Source organism: Balaenoptera physalus, assembly GCF_965194825.1.
Source record: "Balaenoptera physalus genome assembly, chromosome: 1".
NCBI classification, from domain to species: domain Eukaryota; kingdom Metazoa; phylum Chordata; class Mammalia; order Artiodactyla; family Balaenopteridae; genus Balaenoptera; species Balaenoptera physalus.
Window position 1 is genome coordinate 84195093 of NC_138882.1, and position 20677 is coordinate 84215769.

Sequence of the window (20677 nt, forward strand, 5' to 3'; positions counted from 1 at the left end):
ACAGGAAAGTAAAAGCAAAGAGGAGAGAAAAAGCAGTACTTTTAGGATTTACTGACCATCTTTGTTTAGTTATTTAGCCTTTGCTATAATTGATGACTCTGAATTTTAAAAAATATTCTGAATCAACAAGTCATTTGCCAGAAGTGCTCTAGGTTGTTAATAACCAATACCATTACTTCCAGATTTGTGGAGACTTTACCCATTATCTTATTTATCTTCCTGAAGCCCTGTAAGATAGGCACAGCAAGCACTCTTATCCCCACTTAGAGAGAAAGGGAGAAATAGCTAGTAAGTGGGCAGATTCAGGAAGACCCCAAGTTTTCAGAAGCCTAGCTCAGAAATGTCTGGTTTAAATGAATACATATGACAATTCTGCTCTCTCAAGAAACAGGGAACTGCTGGACTTCCCTGGTGGTCCAGGGGTTAAGACTCCGTGCTCCCAATGCAGGGGGCATGGGTTCAATCCTTGTTCGGGGTACTGAGATCCCACATGCCGCACAGTGCAGCCAAAAAACAAAAAACAAACAAACAAAAAACAGGGAACTGCTACAACCTTCCATCAAAGTTTAGTTAGTATTACTAATACTAATTAGTATTAAAATTGGTTGTCATTGATTTTCACTCTTCAAGAATAATAGTGGGGGCTTCCCTGGTGGCGCAGTGGTTAAGAGTCTGCCTGCCAATGCAGGGGACACGGGTTCGAGCCCTGGTCTGGGAAGATCCCACATGCCGCGGAGCAACAAAGCCCGTGAGCCACAACTACTGAGCCTGCGCGTCTGGAGCCTGTGCTCCGCAACAAGAGAGGCCGCGACAGTGAGAGGCCCGCGCACCGCGATGAAGTGTGGCCCCCGCTCGCCGCAACTAGAGAAAGCCCTCGCACAGAAACGAAGACCCAACACAGCCAAAAATAAATAAATAAATAAATAAAATTTAAAAAAAGATATTTCAGAATTTAAAAAAAAAAAAGAATAAGTGAACAATGTTCGCACAATAAGTATTCAGTAAATGATATTAACTCATTTTTTTTTAAAAGTCTACACACTTAAAAAATACAATTAATTAATTAATTTATTTATTTATTTATTTTGGCTACGCTGGGTCTTAGTTGCAGCATGTGGGCTTCTTAGTTGTGGCATGCATGTGGGATCTAGTTCTCTGACCAGGGATCGAACCCAGGCCCCGTACATTGGGAGCGTGGAGTCTAACCCACTGGACCACAAGGGAAGTCTCCTAACTCATTTTTATAAGATGACTCAGTCTGTCCAAAGCTAAGTCCTCTCCTAGAGCTATCCCCTACTACCCAACTCGACATCTCTACACCCAAGTCAGCTTAGGAAGACAAAAGAAGACGCTTTACCTTGCCCCAAACCTCTGGGTATCACTGAAAGGAATTACTGTATGTATGTGCTGGGGTTGCAGAAAAGTTTGGTTAGGATACACCATGTTTCCTTACTTACCATACTGTGATGAGAAAACGTGTTCCCTGAAGCAGGCTGTGATATGGCACTCTGCTTCGAGTTACTGAACACCAGAGGCTGGGCAAGAGAAGGAGCCTGAGATGGATCCAGATTCGATGAATCATTCTCCATGGAAGACGGTGTCTTCCCCAACAGAACAGCAAGGTCAATTCTGGTGGAGAGATGGGAGCTTGATGAAGAATGAACATTCCAGCATTCCTCAACACCCAACTCAGATTATGGTTAGATCAAAATGAAGTCACTCCCCAGAAACACAAAGCCCTGAAATGCTTAATTCATCAAAATAACAGATGTGTAAGAGCCACAACAGTATCTACCTATGCTCCAATGAGGCTGCCAACCTTAATAATGTTAAATATTTTAATTTTAGTGAAATTAACTTAGTGAAATATCAAACGTTAATTTTAATACAGCAGCTCGATAATTGGGCCAAAATTTACAAATTTTTACCCATGATTTTAATACTGAATACCTGTCATTACCAATATCTAATATATAAAACCACATACTAGAATGCTGGCTGGCATCCTCAAGCAGCTTTGGAACAAGAAGGGTTTGGGGAATTTTTCCCCAAATTTTTAAAAAATTTCAAGTTACTTGTGGTATAATGAAAATATATACTAGGGGCTTTGCAAATTTCCTGAGTAGTAGGAGTGTCTTTTGTTTTTCATAATTGGTCTCTTTCAACCAGCTTATGCTAATAAAGTTACTGAGGGTGGGACCCCTCACAGAGTTTCAAGAAGGTGGCTGGTCACCAGAAACACCAAGAAAGTGATTAGAGTTGGAACTTTCAGCCCCATCACACTCCACCCACTTCTAGGGAAGGAAGAGGAGCTAGAGATTGAATTCAATCACCAATGACTTTATCAATCATGCCTATGTAATGAAACTCTGATTAAAAACTCTTGAACAATGAGGTTCAGTGAGCTTCTGGGATGGTGAACACATCGATGTGCCAGGAGGGCAGCACACGCAGAGAGGGCTTAGAATCTCTGTGCTCCACCAACCCCCATACCATGCCCTATGCATCTCTTCCACCTGGCTCTTCCTGAGTACTGGTTATAATAAACCAGGGACAGCAAGTAAAACTCTTTCCTGAGTTATGTGAGTCATTCTAGCAAATTATTAAACCTGAGAAGGGGGCTGTGAGAACTCCCAAATTTGTAGTCGGCTGGGTAGAAATGTGCAGGTGGCCCATTTGCAGCTGACCTCTGAAGTAAATAAAGGCAGTCTTGTGGTACTGAGCGGTCAACTTGGGTCTGCGCTAACTCTGGAGAGTTAGTGTCAGAACACCCAGCTGGTGTCAGAGAATTGCAGAATTGGTGTGGAAAAAAAAAATCACAGATACTTGGTATCATAGGGGAAAAAAAAAAAAGTATGGAGGTTCCTTAAAAAACTAAAAATATAACTACCATATGACCCAGCAATCCCACTACTGGGCATATACCCTGAGAAAACCATAATTCAAAAAGAGACATGTACCACAATGTTCACTGCAGCACTATTTACAATAGCCAGGATATGGAAGCAACCTAAATGTCCATCAACAGATGAATGGACAAAGAAGATGTGGCACATATATACAATGGAATATTACTCAGCCATAAAAAGAAACGAAATTAAATTATTTGTAGTGAGGTGGATGGAGCTAGAGTCTGTCATACAGAGTGCAGTAAGTCAGAAAGAGAAAAATAAATACCGTATGCTAACGCATATTTATGGAATCTAAAAAAAATGGTACTGATGAACCTAGTGGCAGGGCAGGAATAAAGACGGAGACATAGAGAATGGACTTGAGGACACGGCGGAGGGGAAGGGGGAAGCTGGGGCGAAGTGAGAGTAGCAACAACATATATACACTACCAAATGTAAAATAGCTAGCTAGTGGGAAGCAGCAGCATAGCACAGGGAGATCAGCTCGGTGCTTTGCAATGACCTGGAGGGGTGGGATAGGAAGGCTCAAGAGGGAGGGGATATGGGGATATATGTATGCATATGGCTGATTCACTTTGTTGTACAACAAAAACTAACAGCATTGTGAAGCAATTATACTCCAACAAAGATGTATGAAAACAAAAAACACATTACCTCTGGTAATGACATCCTGAACATCCTATTCCTATCGCACTTCTCTTTAGGACATTCTGAATCAACAGCTATCATACCCAGGTCTAGAAATAATCCAAGAGTCTTTCAGGGGATAAAAATATTCCCTGACAAGTGTCATCTCCCTCTACTGACCCCAATACCTATGTTCAAGTTCTAAAAATTTCATAAGCCAGATCCTAGGGAAAAAAATTATCACCATACTCAGTGGGCTAAGCAGGCAAAGATCATAACTATTAAGCAAGAGATGAAACTGTTGAACAGTTCTGCAAATTCAGAAATATACGAAAACTTTCCACTTTCAGCTTCTCTTTACCTGACTTAACTACAAGTTCTAAGCTTTAATCAATACCTGTGATGCTGACAAGGCTGACCTATGTATTAAAGGGCTATTTGGGGGAGAGTTAGCTTTAAAATTGTAATATATGGATTTCCATTCAGTAGATTACTAATATCAACTCTTACAAATCTACCAATCAACTTAATAGGACCCTAATGTGATTTGGTTATCATCATTACCGACACCATGGGAGTCTGAAGAGGCCCAGTGCCACTCTTCCTTACAACTAACTTAGCAGATACCCTTGGGAAAAGATACTGAATTATACCACACACTTGCCTCTGACCAGCAGTGATTGTCACATTCTCCGCAGGCAGAGGCACTGACGACACATTAGAGGCAGTGAAGATCTTGGTCTCAGAAAGCTGGAAAACAGAGGAATTAGTCACTCCTAGTGTTAGGTAGGTTTCAGTCAGAAACCTGGCATAGGTAAGGGGAATTCAACATCAAGAAAAAGGGGAAAACCCTTAGAAGAGAGAACTATCTACTCTAAGGAATCCTGAATGGACTGACCTTCAAGCCCCTTCTATCTATGCACAATGGTTTTATCGAAAGAGAGGATAGAATCAAGAAACCCAATAAAATCTAGTGGAGTCACATAATATGTGCACTGAACTTACAGGAAGGTGAATATGCTAGACAGAAAAACAGAGAAAGCCCCTTTATATTTTCCCGCTACAGCTCCCAACTCCTACCTCAATCCAAACCATACTTTATCTTCCACTACTCCTCTCAAAGAAAGGAAGATCACAGCCAAGATGAAGACAGAAATAAGTTAATTCTTGGCTTTTGAGCAGTAAGGGCCCAAGTGCTGATGAGTTGATATATGGAGGAATAATTTTAACATGTATTTTTTGGGGACTTCCCTGGTGGCGCAGTGGATAAGACTCCGTGCTCCCAATGCAGGGGGCCTGGGTTCGATCACTGGTCAGGGAACTAGATCCCACACGCATGCCGCAACTAAGAGTTCGCATGCCACAACTAAGGAGCCCACGTGCTCCAACTAAGGAGCCGGCGAGCCCCAACTAAAGGAAACCTGGAACCGTGACTAAGGAGCCCGCCTGCCACAACTAAGACCTGGTGCAACCAAATATATATATATATATATATATATATATATTTTTTTTTTTTAAGGCATTTTTTGCCTTAAAACTGACTTTGCTACACCTAGTCTCTCCACTATAAAACACTAAAATTAGGTAAGCAATTGTAGGGAATAAATCTTCCTACTATTCGAAAGTTGATTTTTTTTGGGGGGCGGGGGCATGCTGCCCGGCCTTCTGGTATCTTAGCTCCCCAACCAGGAATTGAACCCCGGCCCTCAGCAGTGAAAGCATGGAGTCCTTAACCACTGGACTGCCAGGGAATTCCCCAAAAGTTGATTTTTTTAAAAAACTCTTTGATTAAAATCTCCCCTCTAAAAACAGGGAATCCACTCCCCCAAATACATCATTCTCTGGAAGGTGGTTAAGCAGACAAGCCAAATCTTAGAAAGTATTCACAAAGCAGTCTAGCTCTGCTACAATAGAAAAGAATCACCCTCTGATGCTGATACATCCAGAATTTTAAAACTCAGGCCTGAAAACCAAAACAGTTTGACACATCATTTCCTCTTATCATATTCTGTCTTGACTGAATCAATACAAGTACAAGAAAGTTCATCCATGATCACGGGAAACTGTAATTCACAGCAAAAGCTTGACTGTGACCAGGGATCAGCAAAATTCTTTTACTCAGGTACTACTCCAGTGAATTCATATAGCTTGTTTATGTGCCATCCATCTATGAGGTTTCCTAGTTTAGTCAATCTGGAAGATAGCCAAACCTACATGTTCATCTCAATTACAATCACCACGTTGGGCTCTTAGTACAAGAACAAAAGGGGTCCCAGAGTCAACCAGACTGTAAACTTAAGAACTTGGTACTGTAACTCTCATCTGTACCCATCTCTAAGCCAATTACAGGACCATATACCAATGCCTGAATGTGAACCAAATAACTGATTTGCTCCAAGGAGAGTCATGTGCCACCAGAAGCTGTTACTCAATGCACTACCTGCCTAACTCCATTGCTAGTGCCCTACCCAACCACCATCTCTTCCTGGGATAAATCCGACAATCAGATATTGGACTTACACAAGTGCACTTGCCCTTTCCATAGTCTGGTTCCACAGAGTCCTGTTCATGCCCAGTCTCCTTCATATAACATATGTGAAATGTTCTGGCTCAGAACACTATTTTGGATGTAAAAGTTTTGGGTCAGAATCTTAAGGGTGAATTTTGAGGGGTAGAAACATACCCATTTTCTATCCCTAAACACCACTTAGGGATAGAAGGTACTAATGAGGAATGACCTGGGAATACCTACATCTTCATTCCAATCTTCAGTTCCCCACTCCTCTGTTGCAGTCCTCCATGCACCTTGGAATAAAGGAAAAACAATGAAGTAATTTTAAGTGCCAGTACCAAGCATAGGCAGAAAATACGGATGTATTAAACTTTTGGCAGCCAGAAGTGTAACCAGAATTTAGTAATCAGAAGGGATTCTTGGGCTTCAGAGGGAGGAAAGGACTTTTTAGAAAGGGATACCTCAGAACAACCAGGGTTTTAATAAGATTATGATTTCACAGCTATTTTCAGTTCTTGTTACACAGCTGTAATAGGAAAGAGAGCGAGACAGTAAGAAAGAGAGAGAAAATGCAAGAGAGAGCAAGACTCCAATGGACCCAATGCTCCAAGCAATCTCTTAAGGGCCTTCAGTCCTCTGACTTAGTAGTCCGTTCAGTGAAATGGCAGCAGACAATTTAAACTGAAACATGCAAGCTATACTTATTTGGTATAAGACAATACTGCAGGCAGTCTGAAGAAAGATGGCAGCAGGGGCAGAGGAACACAAATGGCTGCCACATTATAGTCAAAGGGCAGTGAAGAAGGAAAGGCTTGAAATCCAAACTGAGAGCACTGACACCTACCTGCTATGGGAACTGAATTTAAAAATGCATACTCAGGGCTTCCCTGGTGGCGCAGTGGTTAAGAATCCGCCTGCCAATGCAGGGGACGCGGGTTCAATCCCTGATCCGGGAAGATCCCACATGCCGTGGAGCAACTACACCTGTGTGCCACAACTACTGAGCCTGTGCCCTAGAGCCCGTGTGCCACAACTACTGAGCCTGTGTGCCACAACTACTGAAGCCCGTGTGCCTAAAGCCCATGCTCCACAAGAGAAGCCACCGCAATGAGAAGCCTGTGCGCTGCAACGAAGAGTGGCCCCGCTCTCTGCAACCAGAGAAAAGCCCACGCGCAGCAACGAAGACCCAACGCAGCCAAAAATAAAAATTAAATTTAAAAATGCATACTCAGCAGAAGTCAAGTTTATAGATCGTATTGATTTAACTGTAAGAAACCCCAATGGATCTGTTCTTTTCAGAAGACACGAGATGAGATTGAAAAATCAAATGTGTGTAATAGTTACCGTACTGGTCCTAACTATACAAAACACAAAATCTGACCTGCTGAGGTCATGGCACAGTCTGTAAATAATCAAACCACCTTCCACATTCCCCTTGTTTTGCTTCACGTATACGCATATGCTCAGAAAAGGAACCTGTCATTTTTTAAGGAACGTAGGTGAGTTTCTATGAGACCTAAAATTCTTCCCTTCAACCAAAGAACCACACTAAGAAATAGGAACCTCTGTGTAGCAAGGACCAGAAAACACCTTATTTTCTTCTTCAGAATAACAGTATATATTTAATAATTCTTAAAACATTCTCTCCAAATGAAGAAAACTTCTTACAAGAATGAAAGAATGAAGGCGTGGCATTCAGATTTCACTGTCACTGAAGAGAAATATTCTAACACCTACAAAACCGTCTGAAATTCTCCTAAACATTTAATAATGAAAAATCCTATTTCCTAGAGAAAAATATGTTCAGTGCAATGCCCTTCCCAGGAAAATGTTAAAACTGTGCCAGGGAAATTCCAAACCACTTAATAATGACAATGTTCTCCAAATCAAACTAAAGTCCAATCTCAGTTTAGATAAGTTACAAACCACATTCTCTCCTTCTCTAGTGATGGCATTTTTCCTCCCCATTGACAACCATCCCACCCTGGCTAATTGGAATCCAAAATCTGGGTTAACACATACACACAATCCTAGAATTGGAAGTGATCTAAGAAGTTATTTACTACTGAGAGGCTATCTCTCAATGCAAGAATTTTTTTTCCCCTGCACTCTGGCGACTGCATCTGGAATGGAAAGGAAGACTGTAGACAGCTACTTGACACCTTCCTATATAGGACATATGGTCTTGGCTAAGGAGAAGGACTACACTGAGGAAGCGTTAAGGCGCAGAAACAGTGCAAATGCTCTGAACAAAAGATTAGGGCTTCCATTCCATCAGCAAAAAGCACAGACAATGTAAATGTTAAATATTCATTAAATAAACTAATTTTTTTAAGGAGGAAAAACAGGCACAGAATATGAGAGAAAAAAGCAGAAAAATAAAAAGCAGGAAGACAGAAAAATGACATATCCACAGATATTTCAGTTCATAAAAATCTATTAAATATCCGGGGCAGTTAGGCGCCTGGATGTATCATACCAGGAGCAGTCTCAAATTTTCGGGGATAATTTGACCCCTCAACCCCAATGAAATCAAGTCCTGAAACAAAAAAGAAAAGAAAAGAAAAAACAACCAGTGAAATTTTGCTTGTGAATGAGAATGTTTGCCCCCAACACACAATTCCCACTGTACCTGTGGATATTTTAAGGGTAGATTTGAGTCTCTTTTTAAATTAAAAAAGGAATTTGTAATTTGCTATCATGAAAACACAAAAAGAGATCATGCGTGAAGGTAAGTTCAAATCATGAAACTTGAAGGGAATGCATGAAACTATACTCAACACTTTCACAGTAACAAGATGACAGCAGCAATTCACATAATTTTTCATTCAGCCACAAATCAAAGATTTCTGATTCTAGCCTCCCAAATCTGCTGTTCTCTACTCGGTATAAATAAACACACACCTCTTCCTTCCCTCTCTCTTTTCCCAACCAGATCCTTGTTGAAAATAGCTAAGGCTTTCAATCTAGGACTGGGACTCCATGCCTGATTTTCTATCCACAACTAAAAACAAATCCCTCGACTTCTATTATCTTTTCTGCCAATGATAAAAAGCAAAATACCCAAGAACGAACTAGAGCTCAGAAACGTATCTGTTATTCAGACTGTTACCAATGCTCTACAAAGCCATCAAGAGATGAATGAAGAGCAGTTCTAATGCCTCCAAAATATAATAAGTTAAAACAGAAGAGGATATTTCACAGCCAAATGGTTAAGGGACTTCAAAAAGATATCTAGCTTGCCAATAACTCAACTTTAGCCTCCACCAATGAGAAATCTGTATTAAAAATGAGTTTATAAGATAGCTTGATGAACAAAAAGCAAGTAACATTCAGGACCTGAGTTACAGCATATTGTGGGCAGTAGATGAGAAATGATTTGTGCCAAAGACCTTCCTAAAGACGCAGGATTAAGGTAACTGATCTTTGAAAGGGGGCAACGCAAATTTAAATGGATAAGGAGTCAAAGAGCCTATTTCATGCTCTACTATTAACCCTTCCCCTACTTTGTAAGAGGAAAAAAGTCTCAGGCTTTCCATGTGCTGGCTCAGCCAGAAAGAGGTAGCTGATCTCATAAGAAAGTACTCTGGAACCAAGAGGCTGCTCTTATTTAAAGTAGTAAAAGTTATCTCTTACTCCCAAACACATCTTGGTGTATCCCACAAGCCTAACATATCCTCAAACGTATATATGCTACCCAAATATGCATCAAAGTCAGCTAATAAAAAAAGCGAATCCCATAATACTCTACCACACCCAGAAGAGACTATCCAACAAAGAGAGGCAGAATGTCTCCAGATTTCCTTCTTGCCCAGATACTTAGATTTCCCAAAAATTAAGGGAAAAAGATACTCCTATCTCTGTATGCAGAAACAAATAAATTGACAGTGGGCTTTGATCCTGGGCCCTATTCATCTTTACAAGTAGTGGCTTGATTAATTAATTCTGGATATCTTTTCAAAAGGCAAAGCTAAGTAGCCAAACAGAAACACTAGGAAATACAATTGGAGCTAATGGTATAATGCAAAGAGCATGAGCGTTTAGAGTCAAAAACTTCTGAGTTCAAATACTAGCAAATTTCATAACCACTCTTGCAGTCTAAGTCTTGTCATTTGGAAAGTGATGATAAATAATGTCTATTTCATAAAATAGTGATGAAGATCAGGTGAAATAGCATGTATAATGTGCCCATGGGCACATAGTAAATGAAGAGAGTACACTGTAATTCAGTTGTCACCCCTTTCTCTCTCTGACTCAGCAGCCAAAAAGTACTCCACTTTTTTGTTAGTATAACCTCAAAAAATTTATTTCCTTAGATTCTCAGAGACAAGAAACTAATAAAAGTCACTCACTCGTCCCATCATCTGGTTCAAAGTGGCCAGTGTTGTTCCATGTATTGCCGCTATTATTGCCATAGTTATCATCAGTATTGGCCGGCTCTGCATAATCAGCTGGGTTAAAGGTTCTGGGAGGAAAAAAAAAAAAAAAAAGCTTAAAAGAGCCTCTGAGCTCTAAGCAGCACCAGTGAAAATTAACTCAAAAGGAGGGCAATCAGAATCTTGACTGTCTCTTTCCTAGTACAGATCAACCATGGCCCCATTCTATAAGCCTATAAGCTGCCTACTTTTCCTCACTTACCAGCTTACCTAAAATTTCATGGTATAAGCTTAATTTATATCCACTATCCCTTTTGGGTTAGGACACCAATAAAATCCACATGAAGATTTTGGGAAAATAGCAGGTATGTGTATTCAAATGAAGCTATGAGATAAAATAATCCAGGTAGTAAATGCTTATCTCCCAAAAATAAGCCCTATGCCTATACACACCTGATGAAATAGTCCAGTAATCTTTCTGATCACATTTTGGTTACAGCTGCCTATTATCCTCAGGATACCAGGATATTAACCATGCTAAGACATTATGGTAATGCTTAAGGAAAAATAAAAATTAAAGACTTTAACACTGGATCAATGAAACTTACCCCATTCCTTGAGCAGAAAACCTTCCTCCCCGCCTACCAGAGCCACCTAAAGAATGAGAAAAAGAGGGAGAAAGAAATATTTTAGAAGTTGATATAAAATCACCTTGCCAACTGAGGCAGCTTTGGAAAGTAAGTGGTTGACATCATCAGATATTCCTTCTCTCACTCTGTAGCACATCAGTTAATACAACACAGCAGGACAATTATTATTGACAAGGTTGTTCCTTTGCTGATCAAACTGCTGGATCCTCAAGCAAATACAATAATAGCAACAATAAAGAGCAGAGGAAATGACATCTACCTTCCTTCCCACTGCCCACTCAGTAATCTCTAGAATTTGCATGACATCTCAACAATTAAGGTATCCAGAGTCCATGTGAATTTGTCTGGTTTTAAATAAAGCAGACCCCTACTAAACTAATAAGAGTAGCTTGCCCCCAATATCCATCCCACCAACAAACTGATCACCTCTGCCTCGGCCACGACCTCTTCTGCCTCTTTCTGTGCCTCTTCCAGAAGGCCCTCCACTCTTGGTGCCATCTAATCCATTTTCCTGACCTCGAACTGAAATTTAAAAACAAAACAAAACAAAACAAAACAAAACACCACAGATGGCCAGAGCAAAGTGAATAGAAAGTATGTACATAAATGGTATGTATACATGGTGGTGGGGAGACAAAAACAAAGAAGAGAAAATGAGCTGGAAGGATGGAACATGATGGTTACTAAGGGAATGGTTACTAGTCAAACAATTTTACAAACGGCTACAAGGTAACTTCATGCTAAACTGGTGGCTGTTGCTAGAAAAGGCTACATGCAAGAAATGCCAAGGTCTCAGAACAGATAATTTTAAGAAAAAATCAAAAGGATATAATGGTTACTAGATCCAGCCTCGCAGGGCCCTGACATCCCTCAAGTCTAGACATTACTAACCCACAACCGTTTTTGTTAAAGCCCCATGCATACACTCTCGTCCGCGGCTGGCACCTCTCCCCCGTCTCGGTGGCCCACCACGTCGCCGACTATAGTCTCTGTCTCGGTCTCGATTTTCTTTGCCTTCCTCGTTGGATTCCGTTTGGCCACCGTCCTTCTGTCCTGAGACTCCTTTCTTCTTCCCAACCATCTCCCAGGAATGCTAAAGAAGAGCAGAGCATTCATGTCTAATCAATATAGGTTGCTACCAGGAAACCAGAGATAAAAGCTGGGACAACTGTTAACCATTCTCCTCTCAGCATCCACATCTAAGATAACTTCTATTAGTTTATTTCTGTTTAAGTGGAGAGTATAGACAGAACCTCAAAACAAATTCTACACCTATCACTGCAAAATTGAAGCCCTTTTTGTAGAAGAGGTGCTTATAAGCAAATGGATTGCAGGGATCACATCCAAAAGGGTTACCGAGATCTCTATCCAGTTCAGTCACTCGGTGTGGTAGTCAAAGGACCTAGTTACTTACTGGTCCTTTCTTTCAAGTGTGTTTCCTGGGCTGAAAAAACTAATTCCCTTTGGATTCAGTGACTCCCAGTTTTTTATAGCCTTATCCATGTCAAATAAAGCAGAAAAGAAAACTGAAAGTTTGTAAAAGTTAACTCTGAATTCAGAATGAATGAATAGCATTTGACTCTTGAGTATATTCTCTAATTCAGCAACCTAGAATTCAGGAGGAAAACAACTATTACCTACAGCCCAACCCACCCCCCTTCACACAACACCAATTTCCTTTATTTAAAAGAAGACCAAATAGCAGTCAGGAAAGCACAGCCTTGGCCTTGAGACATGCTGACTATAGGAAGCCTTCCATTCCTGGTTTTATTCACTGTGTTCTCCTCTATACATCCTGAATTGCTACAATACGATTCAACCTTCCTCAAAGCAGTTCATTCCAGATTGCAGGAGGGAATATTTACAGTAAGGAAAATGAGCTAAACAGTCTTGCAAAAACTCATTCCTTAGGAAAATGAGTTTTATAAATTTGAAGTTGTTTTTTTTTTTTGGCCTCTCCGTGAGGCTTGTGGGATCTTAGTCCCCTTACCAGGGACTGAACCCAGGTTCTCAGTAGTGAAAGCGCAGGGTCCTAACCACCAGCGAATTCCCTATAAAGTTTTAAACACACAAATACATTGATTTACAAATTTTTGCAGAAAATATGTACAAATAAAAGTTCCAGTTCAAACACCAAGACTATCAGATCTTTACTATCCTAGATACCATCTAACCCAAACTACAATGGCCCTGTTCTGTTGCTCAGCAACAGGTATCTAATATCCAATGACCTTGAAAATATGGAATAGTAATATGAAATTACTATTAATTTTGTCAGGGTTGATAATAATATTGTGGTCATATAAAAGAGTATCCTTTAAGGGAAACATGCCAAAGAATTTAGGAAATAAAGTACTATGATGTCTACAACAACTTATTTCCAAATAATCCCAAGCGTCCACCAGTGGATGAGTGGATAAACAAAATGTGCTACAAACATACAACGGAATATTATTCAGCCTTAAAAAGAAGTGAAATTCTGACACAAGCCACAATATAGATAAACCTTGAAAACATTTTGCTAAACGAAGACACAAAAAGACAAATATTATTTGATTCCACTTATATGAGGTACCAAGAACAGGCAAAACCTTACACGAGGTAGTGAAAATAGGTGTTACCCCAACCTGGGAGTGGGAAAATGGAGAGTTAACTGTTTAATGGATACAGTTTCTAATTAGGAAATGAATAAGTTCTGGAAATGGACAGTGGTAATGGTTGTCCAACACTGTGAATGTCCTTAATGTCAATGAATTGTATACTTAAAATGGATAAACTGGTCAATTTTGTTAAGTATATTTTACCACAATTTAAACATTTTTAAGTTCAAAAACAGTAAATTTAAAACTATACTAAAAGCATACCTACATACTCTGTAAAGTCCATAAGAAATAGTTTACTAAAAATTAAGTATCTGCCTAGGACTTGGCAGTTCCTTGTTGCCTACTCTTTCAACCCACCCTGATTCCACATTAGAGCTGGTAGGTCAATTTTTGCTCACAGTAGCTTCAATTCATAAATTATAGTAACCTTGTAGCTAAATCTACATCAGGAACACTGGAAACCAGACTGGACACAGTTCTTCGAGTTTTTGCTACTCTGTCTCAAAACCTGATAGGTTTCAGAAACCTGTCACCTTTTTCTTCTCTATGGTTATACATCAGCTGCTGGCACCAGATGGGTTCTGTAAGTAAAAAGAATTACTATAATCTTCCCGAGGCACTGCCAGTTTTCTAATACGATCTCATCCAACCAAATACATCCAACATTGACTCCCATCGGTTTCACTAGTAGCTGGTTTATTTGTGGCATAAACCTACATTCTCTACCTTTTTTTCTTTTTTGATACTGTGAAAGGTCAGACTTGTAGCACTAGGCAGGAGATGCTAGAAGGTGAAACAAAATATGACTTGTGCAAAAAAAAATAAAAATAAAAATAATTCACTTTTTTTTTTTTTTAAGCCGTGCCATGCAGCATGCAGGACCTTAGTTACTCAACCAGGGATCGAACCCATGCCCGCTGCACTGGGAGCTCAGAGTCTTAACCACTGGACCGCCAGGGAAGTCCCCCCAAAATTCACACTTTTTAAAAGTGTAAGTAGATTCACCTCCACCTCTACCCCACTCCCTCCAAAATACAGAGGCAATTACTCTGGAGTAAACTCAAGATGAACCAGACCGCTTTCTGTTTATCCAGGCAGTAACTTTCAAACAAGGCCCATAATATAAAATCTAATTTAGGACCACACTTTTGAAGAGAAAAAGCTACAAATTTAAATTCAATGATTAAAAATAGTTTTTCACTATTATTTCCCATTGCTTCAAGGAAACCGACAAACCTCCAACATTCAGCTAAAGTGACACTGTAACATCAGTAAGTTAATCTCTCTAAGGATGAAATCTGGTTATCAATCTCAACCAAAGATCCCCTGAGTAAGACCAAGTAAATAAAAATGACTTCAAATGATACACTCCTTATTAAAAAAATAATAATAAAGTTCTCTACTAAACACTGCAGGAACATCCCAAAGATTAATTAGTAAGGCAGAATCCCTGTTCTTAAGAGGCTTAACAATTTGAAACAGTAATAAGACAATAACAAAACACAGGATTCTCATTAAATGGAAAGGAAAGGAGGAGGTGAAAGCAACTCTAAATTCTAGGGCAAGAGTTCCTCCAATATCCCCTATCATCTCCAGGGATGGTCAACAGGCTCTAAAGTTTGTTTCTCTGCTAATTCAACAGAAGTAAGTTCACATGATGAAAAGGTATTGTGAAATGTAAAGCTGATATTGGTGGGAGTGTTCTGAAATCAGAATCCAGTAGTCTGTGGCTTTGTTCAATAGCAATAAAACATGTGAGAAGAAATCTTCCATGATTAGTAACTAAGGCTATTAAATAGCACCTCTAACTCAGACTAACCAAATCTTGAAAACAGTCACTAGCCTAGAATGAATAATTTATTTCCAGGCCAACTAGAAGAAACTGATTTTATCTGTTTTCTCCTATTTATTGTACATAAATTTTAAGTACCTGCAACCTGCAGCAAATAAGCTCCAAGACAGTTTCTTGCTTTATTTGAATAAGATACTCTGTTTTAAGGTGAGTTACCCCACTTGTTATTTCTGGAATTTACTAGCCTCTCAAAGAGGGACCCACTTTCTAGAACACTTTATTAGCACTCTACCGTATCTGGGTTTCCTTCCAGCAGTACATTGATGGCTCTGTTGACATCTCCATTGCAGTCATGCAGAGCAATGACACATTCATCCTGGTTCTTGCCTGTGATATCAATCAACTGAAAGAGAAAGATCAGCAACCATCATGAACAAGCCTGCACTCCCCACAAAAGAAAACTAGGTGAAAAATAGGGAGAAGACACAGCTGAGTTTGAAAGAACCAGGCTTAAAAAAGTAAAACATACAGAATTTTGGTACTCTAGTTCCAAAAGCAAAATATTAACAACCTGTGATTAGGGATGGGGCAAAAGTATTTATAAAGCAGTTGAACGATACAGCATCTAATAGAGAGTCAAATGCAGAAGCATACAGGATCCAGAAGCATACAGGATACCATGACTTTCCACATTTCCTAGATGCCACAACTATTCAAAGCTGCTGTACAATGGTACCAAAAAAGTCATTCAATAAACAAGAGGTTAAAATTAAGGTAAAACCTCTTTGAACAAGGTATCTGTCCAAAGGGGTACAATCAGACAATAAAAGCACTCATAATTCTTTTAATACTATAGTGGAAAATATCCTGGTAGGCATCAATTCTATTTAACTGTGCTTTGATTTTGATGTCTTTTCCCACAGCTTATGGCAAATGAGCAATACACTCACTTGTTTCACCTTTTCCTCAAAGTCAGCATCATTATGGTCCGAAATCATCTGTGCAAGTCGAATTTGTTCCGCAGTGGCCTAAGAAAGCATGATCAAGAGACGACAGTTTAGAGAAATAAGAGGGACCTATATAGTTAATATTCATCATCTCCCACCCCAATTTCCTTCTCCTTGTTACAAATGCCCAACTAATAAAACGCTACCACCATGACAACAAAGAGTGAAGCTGTGACTATTTCAAGCTACAATCTCTAAAAAAGCAGGGAGCTTTTTCACCTATGTTCACAGCTAAAGAGACTTTCACTTTGGGGTCACAGCACCACTTTGAAACATCTGTGCCTTAATTCAATTTCATTTATTTGCAAAGTCATGTGTAAACCCTGTTCCTGATTCTGCAATGACCAATGCCACCCTCTTATTCCTTAGGGATGAGAATATCATTAAGGTTTAGTCTGAGGATACACTCAGCATATCTTCCAAGTATCCAGTGTATGTTTATAAGACGTCAGAAATTTTAGCCCCAACTGAGATTAAGTACTAAAATTCTGCTAGAAATTCACCTGGAAAAAGAAGTGAAAGAAAAATGAATAAGAGGAAAGTTCTAGTCTTACATATTCAATTTAACTGACCATAACCAAATACAAATTAATTCATTCATATTAGGTGCCAACAAGTACCAGACTGGTTATTAAAAAAAAAAAAAAAAGATCATATCTAAATCCAACTTAAAAAAAAAGAAAAAAGAGAGAACTCATAAACCTCAGCACCCAGGTGCCAAGGAGGTTAATTTACTCTTTAAAACTGAGCAATACTCTAGAGTGTCTCATTTGTTAATCTTGAAGGAACATAGTAAAGAGGCTAACTCCTCATGGGAAAGGAAAAATCAGATTAGACCTCAATGAGACCAGAGAGGAAAACAAAAGACAAGTTAGGGAAAAGAAGAGCAAAGGAAAGGAAGAAGGTGGCAAGACAAAGATTGAGGGCTTCCCTGGTGGCTCAGTGGTTAAGAATCCGCCTGCTAATGCAGGGGACACGGGTTCGAGCCCTGGTCCAGGAAGATCCCACATGCCGCGGAGCAGCTAAGCCTGTGCGCCACAACTACTGAGCCCACGTGTGTAGAGTCCATGCTCTGCAACAAGAGAAGCCACCGCAATGAGAAGCCCGTGCACCGCAGCGAAGAGTAGGCCCCATGTGCAGCAAGGAAGATGCAATGCAGCCAAAAATAAATAAATAAAATAAATAAATTAAAAAAAATTTTTTTTTAAAAAGATTGGCTAGAGGGATGTCAAAGTGCAAGGTCTAAGAAATAAGAAACGTATTGCTAAAACAACCCAGATGAATGAAGGAAAGTGCTATCTTAGAGATACAAAGCACAGGACCCATTCTTTCCAAGCCTCATAGTGCAGTAAATTAAGCACATTGCATCACAGCATGTCATTAACAGTTATCAGGCCCCAAGTGAAAAGAGGCATGGATTAGAAAATAAGAATAAAGAACCCAAACTAATAATCCAAAGCACAGAATGATGCTGCACTAGATGGAAACCAGTATCAACCAGTAAGGCTACCCCATGGATCCATATCCCTTGGGTTCTTTACCTGGGGCCGCTGCTTGTGCTGTGTCTGATTTTGGTTTTGAGGTGGTTCCCAGTTTCCCCGGGCTCGGTTAGTGCCCACCGACGTCATCATTTACAGTATATACAAATAACAGTATTTACAAGGTAGAATACTGAAAGATTTAAGAAAAAAAAAAGTTTAGATGTTAAATGTGGGCAAAATGTTTTCAACCTCTCTTTCATCAGCACCTTCACCACTTTCATTTCTTTAAAGAGACAAACCAACATTCACCTGTTCTTGAGACAGATTTCCAGTATGATAAATTCCTTAGGGAACTGTGACTATTAATCCATTTTTGTAAAACAAAAAATATATAAAACATGTGTTAAGTGATGGTTTGTTTTAAAGTTATGAGCATGATTTGGTTACAGTCCCCTATAAGCAGCCTTTGTGAAGTTTTGCTATCTTGATAGTAAGCAAAACAATGTTAATAATCAAGTCTTCCAATAGGTGAAAATACCCAAAGTCCCTTTGACAGAAGGAAAGATAATCAGCAAAGCCTGGAAACAAAAGCCTTCCAGGAAGGAGATTAGTCTATACTCCAAATAAAAACAATTTAAAATGCTGTACTCAACCTACCTTTGAAAACAGCTTTACCTGCCTTACAACCTTTTAAACGTAAGTTGCATGTGTCCTCCATCATTTGGGAAAGGACAAGCTCAAGTCTAGCCTCTTTCTTCCTCCCTCAAGTTTCTATCTCTCAGTACGGTGTGGGGGCTCCCACACCTTTCAGCAAGGCACGTATCAGCCCCAGTGACTGCCCAGAATCTCAGTTCCTTGGATAATAATTCTAACACGCTGCTTTTGTGGCTGCTTCTGTTGGTTTCCTAAGTCCGCAGTTCCAAGAAACCAGAATTACAATTACCCTCCACCACTCACCTTAATATATAGAGAATCCCAAATTTGTCCCAAACCAAAAGCATCTAGCACAGAGTTTTATTTGGAAGAAAGTGCTTCTGGGAAGTCATTTTAAACTTGAGACATTATTGCCAGCAAGATGACTTTGTTGAGTCTTTAAAGAGACATGGAACACACAGGGCCTTCCCAAAACCAGATCAGTTTTGTTAATAACACTTCTAACAAGCAAAGATTCTACTGAATTTAAGTTGCCTTCATTCATACTTTGTTTTATAATGCAATCTCAGCTGTTGCATTTAGTAAACAAAGAAAACATTCATCATATGATGGAGTGCTCAAAATAAGGTTACATTGCATTGTTTTAGTCCCTGCCAAAGAGGAGAAGTTTATACTTTTCTGCTCTATATTTAATTTTTTTTCATTAATGAAACTTCATATAGGGTAATTTTAAGCTGCCCAGAAGACATTGCTGGATTTGAAGGACAGGTAGGCTGGGCTTCTAAAGAAATATGCGAGGATTAATATTAGGAGAGGGAATTTCACTTGTTTCTTGGGTCACAAAGCCAACTTCCCTGTGGATAAATTCTTCACCCAGTTGGGTCAATATGTTACATAGGTCTTTGTCGTTTGATGCAGTCATTAAGAATTGAGTTTTACATTCCCTGTCACCAAAATATTTTTAAGGAAAGTTCATGGCTAATTTTTAACCATTATCTCTTCTCCCTACACAAATGTGCACAAAAAGGCCTGTAAATATGTATAGGTAGTACAGGATTATTTGATACACTGTAGTCCATTTTCCCAGGCTGCCATTATTGTCAAGTTCCAACACTTAATTTACAATAAACAAGTGTTATTCAACCAAGTACGCCTGGATTCAAATCAAAGAGAAAAAAAAAAAAAAAGAAAGAAAAAACCTAGAGGAAAACTATTCGGCTTTATTATAATTGACTCTAAGATGAATATTCTAGCATGGGAGTAGCCTCTCCTGTAACTTACAAATATTGATTGCTTTCTACTCATCATGTGATTTCAACTTGTGAGCATGAGTTACACTGTGGATATGAATTTCATGACTACCTGTATGGACAACTGCATGTACAGTACTAATCAATGTAAATACATTAAAAAGTCATTTTGAAAGCCAATTACTCAGGAAAGGGGGAAAAAAAATCCTCCTAATCACTCTATTAACTTCCATTTCTCTCTTACAAATGCTTTGAAACGTGTGACTAAGAAAATTCTACCACCTAGGTAGTAACAACACTGACCAAAAGATCAAAAATAAGTGATCTGGGATGGATCACTGGAGGGCACAGAATTAGTAGCCTTTTAGTAGCAAGCAGAGACACATACCCAGAGTTATCACAGTGGAGATGAGGAATCTTGTTAAGTACTCTTTCTTAAAACATAAAAATATTTAAGGGAAGTAGGTGACAAGTATTGGAGACCAAGGGAATAGTGCAGGAACAAATACAGGTTTCAACACAAGAGTGCCCTTGACTGTTTTCTGAAAACCAGCTACTTAAAAAAATAGCCAGAGAAATTTTACAGAAAAAAATAAATAACAAGTATTTATTGAGTATCTACTATGTGTCCAATACTTTAGAAAATACAAAAGCAATATGACTTGGTTGCTGCCCTCAGGGAGCTTACAATCTAATGTGAGAAACAATTCAGAAACTCTGAAGCTGGACGGGGGTGGGTAAGGCTTGCTACTTCTAACAGAGCAACTAATTCCCCTAGATGCTCTGTGGAAATGATCCCTGCATCCCCTTCCC

General features: G+C 39.4%; 1 protein-coding gene across 24 annotated transcripts in view; it reads right to left on the reverse strand.

Moving 5' to 3' along the window:
- UBAP2L (ubiquitin associated protein 2 like) overlaps positions 1-20677 on the reverse strand; it is a 43294-nt gene that overhangs the window by 20973 nt on the left and 1644 nt on the right. For 13 of the 24 annotated variants that reach the window (XM_082435305.1, XM_082435307.1, XM_082435306.1 and 10 more), the window contains 11 exons: positions 18021-18150; positions 16423-16500; positions 15765-15875; positions 12002-12170; positions 11504-11599; positions 11036-11081; positions 10404-10516; positions 8531-8590; positions 6292-6344; positions 4204-4289; positions 1458-1629 (listed from right to left, as the gene is read on the reverse strand). In XM_082435305.1, coding sequence (XP_082291431.1) covers positions 1458-1629; positions 4204-4289; positions 6292-6344; positions 8531-8590; positions 10404-10516; positions 11036-11081; positions 11504-11599; positions 12002-12170; positions 15765-15875; positions 16423-16500; positions 18021-18110 — 1074 coding nt within the window. In that variant the 5' untranslated portion in view covers positions 18111-18150. Of the gene's footprint in view, positions 1-1457; positions 1630-4203; positions 4290-6291; positions 6345-8530; positions 8591-10403; positions 10517-11035; positions 11082-11503; positions 11600-12001; positions 12171-15764; positions 15876-16422; positions 16501-18020; positions 18151-20677 lie in introns of those variants that run through there. The other 11 variants (XM_082435320.1, XM_082435319.1, XM_082435311.1 and 8 more) reach the window with 1 other exon arrangement.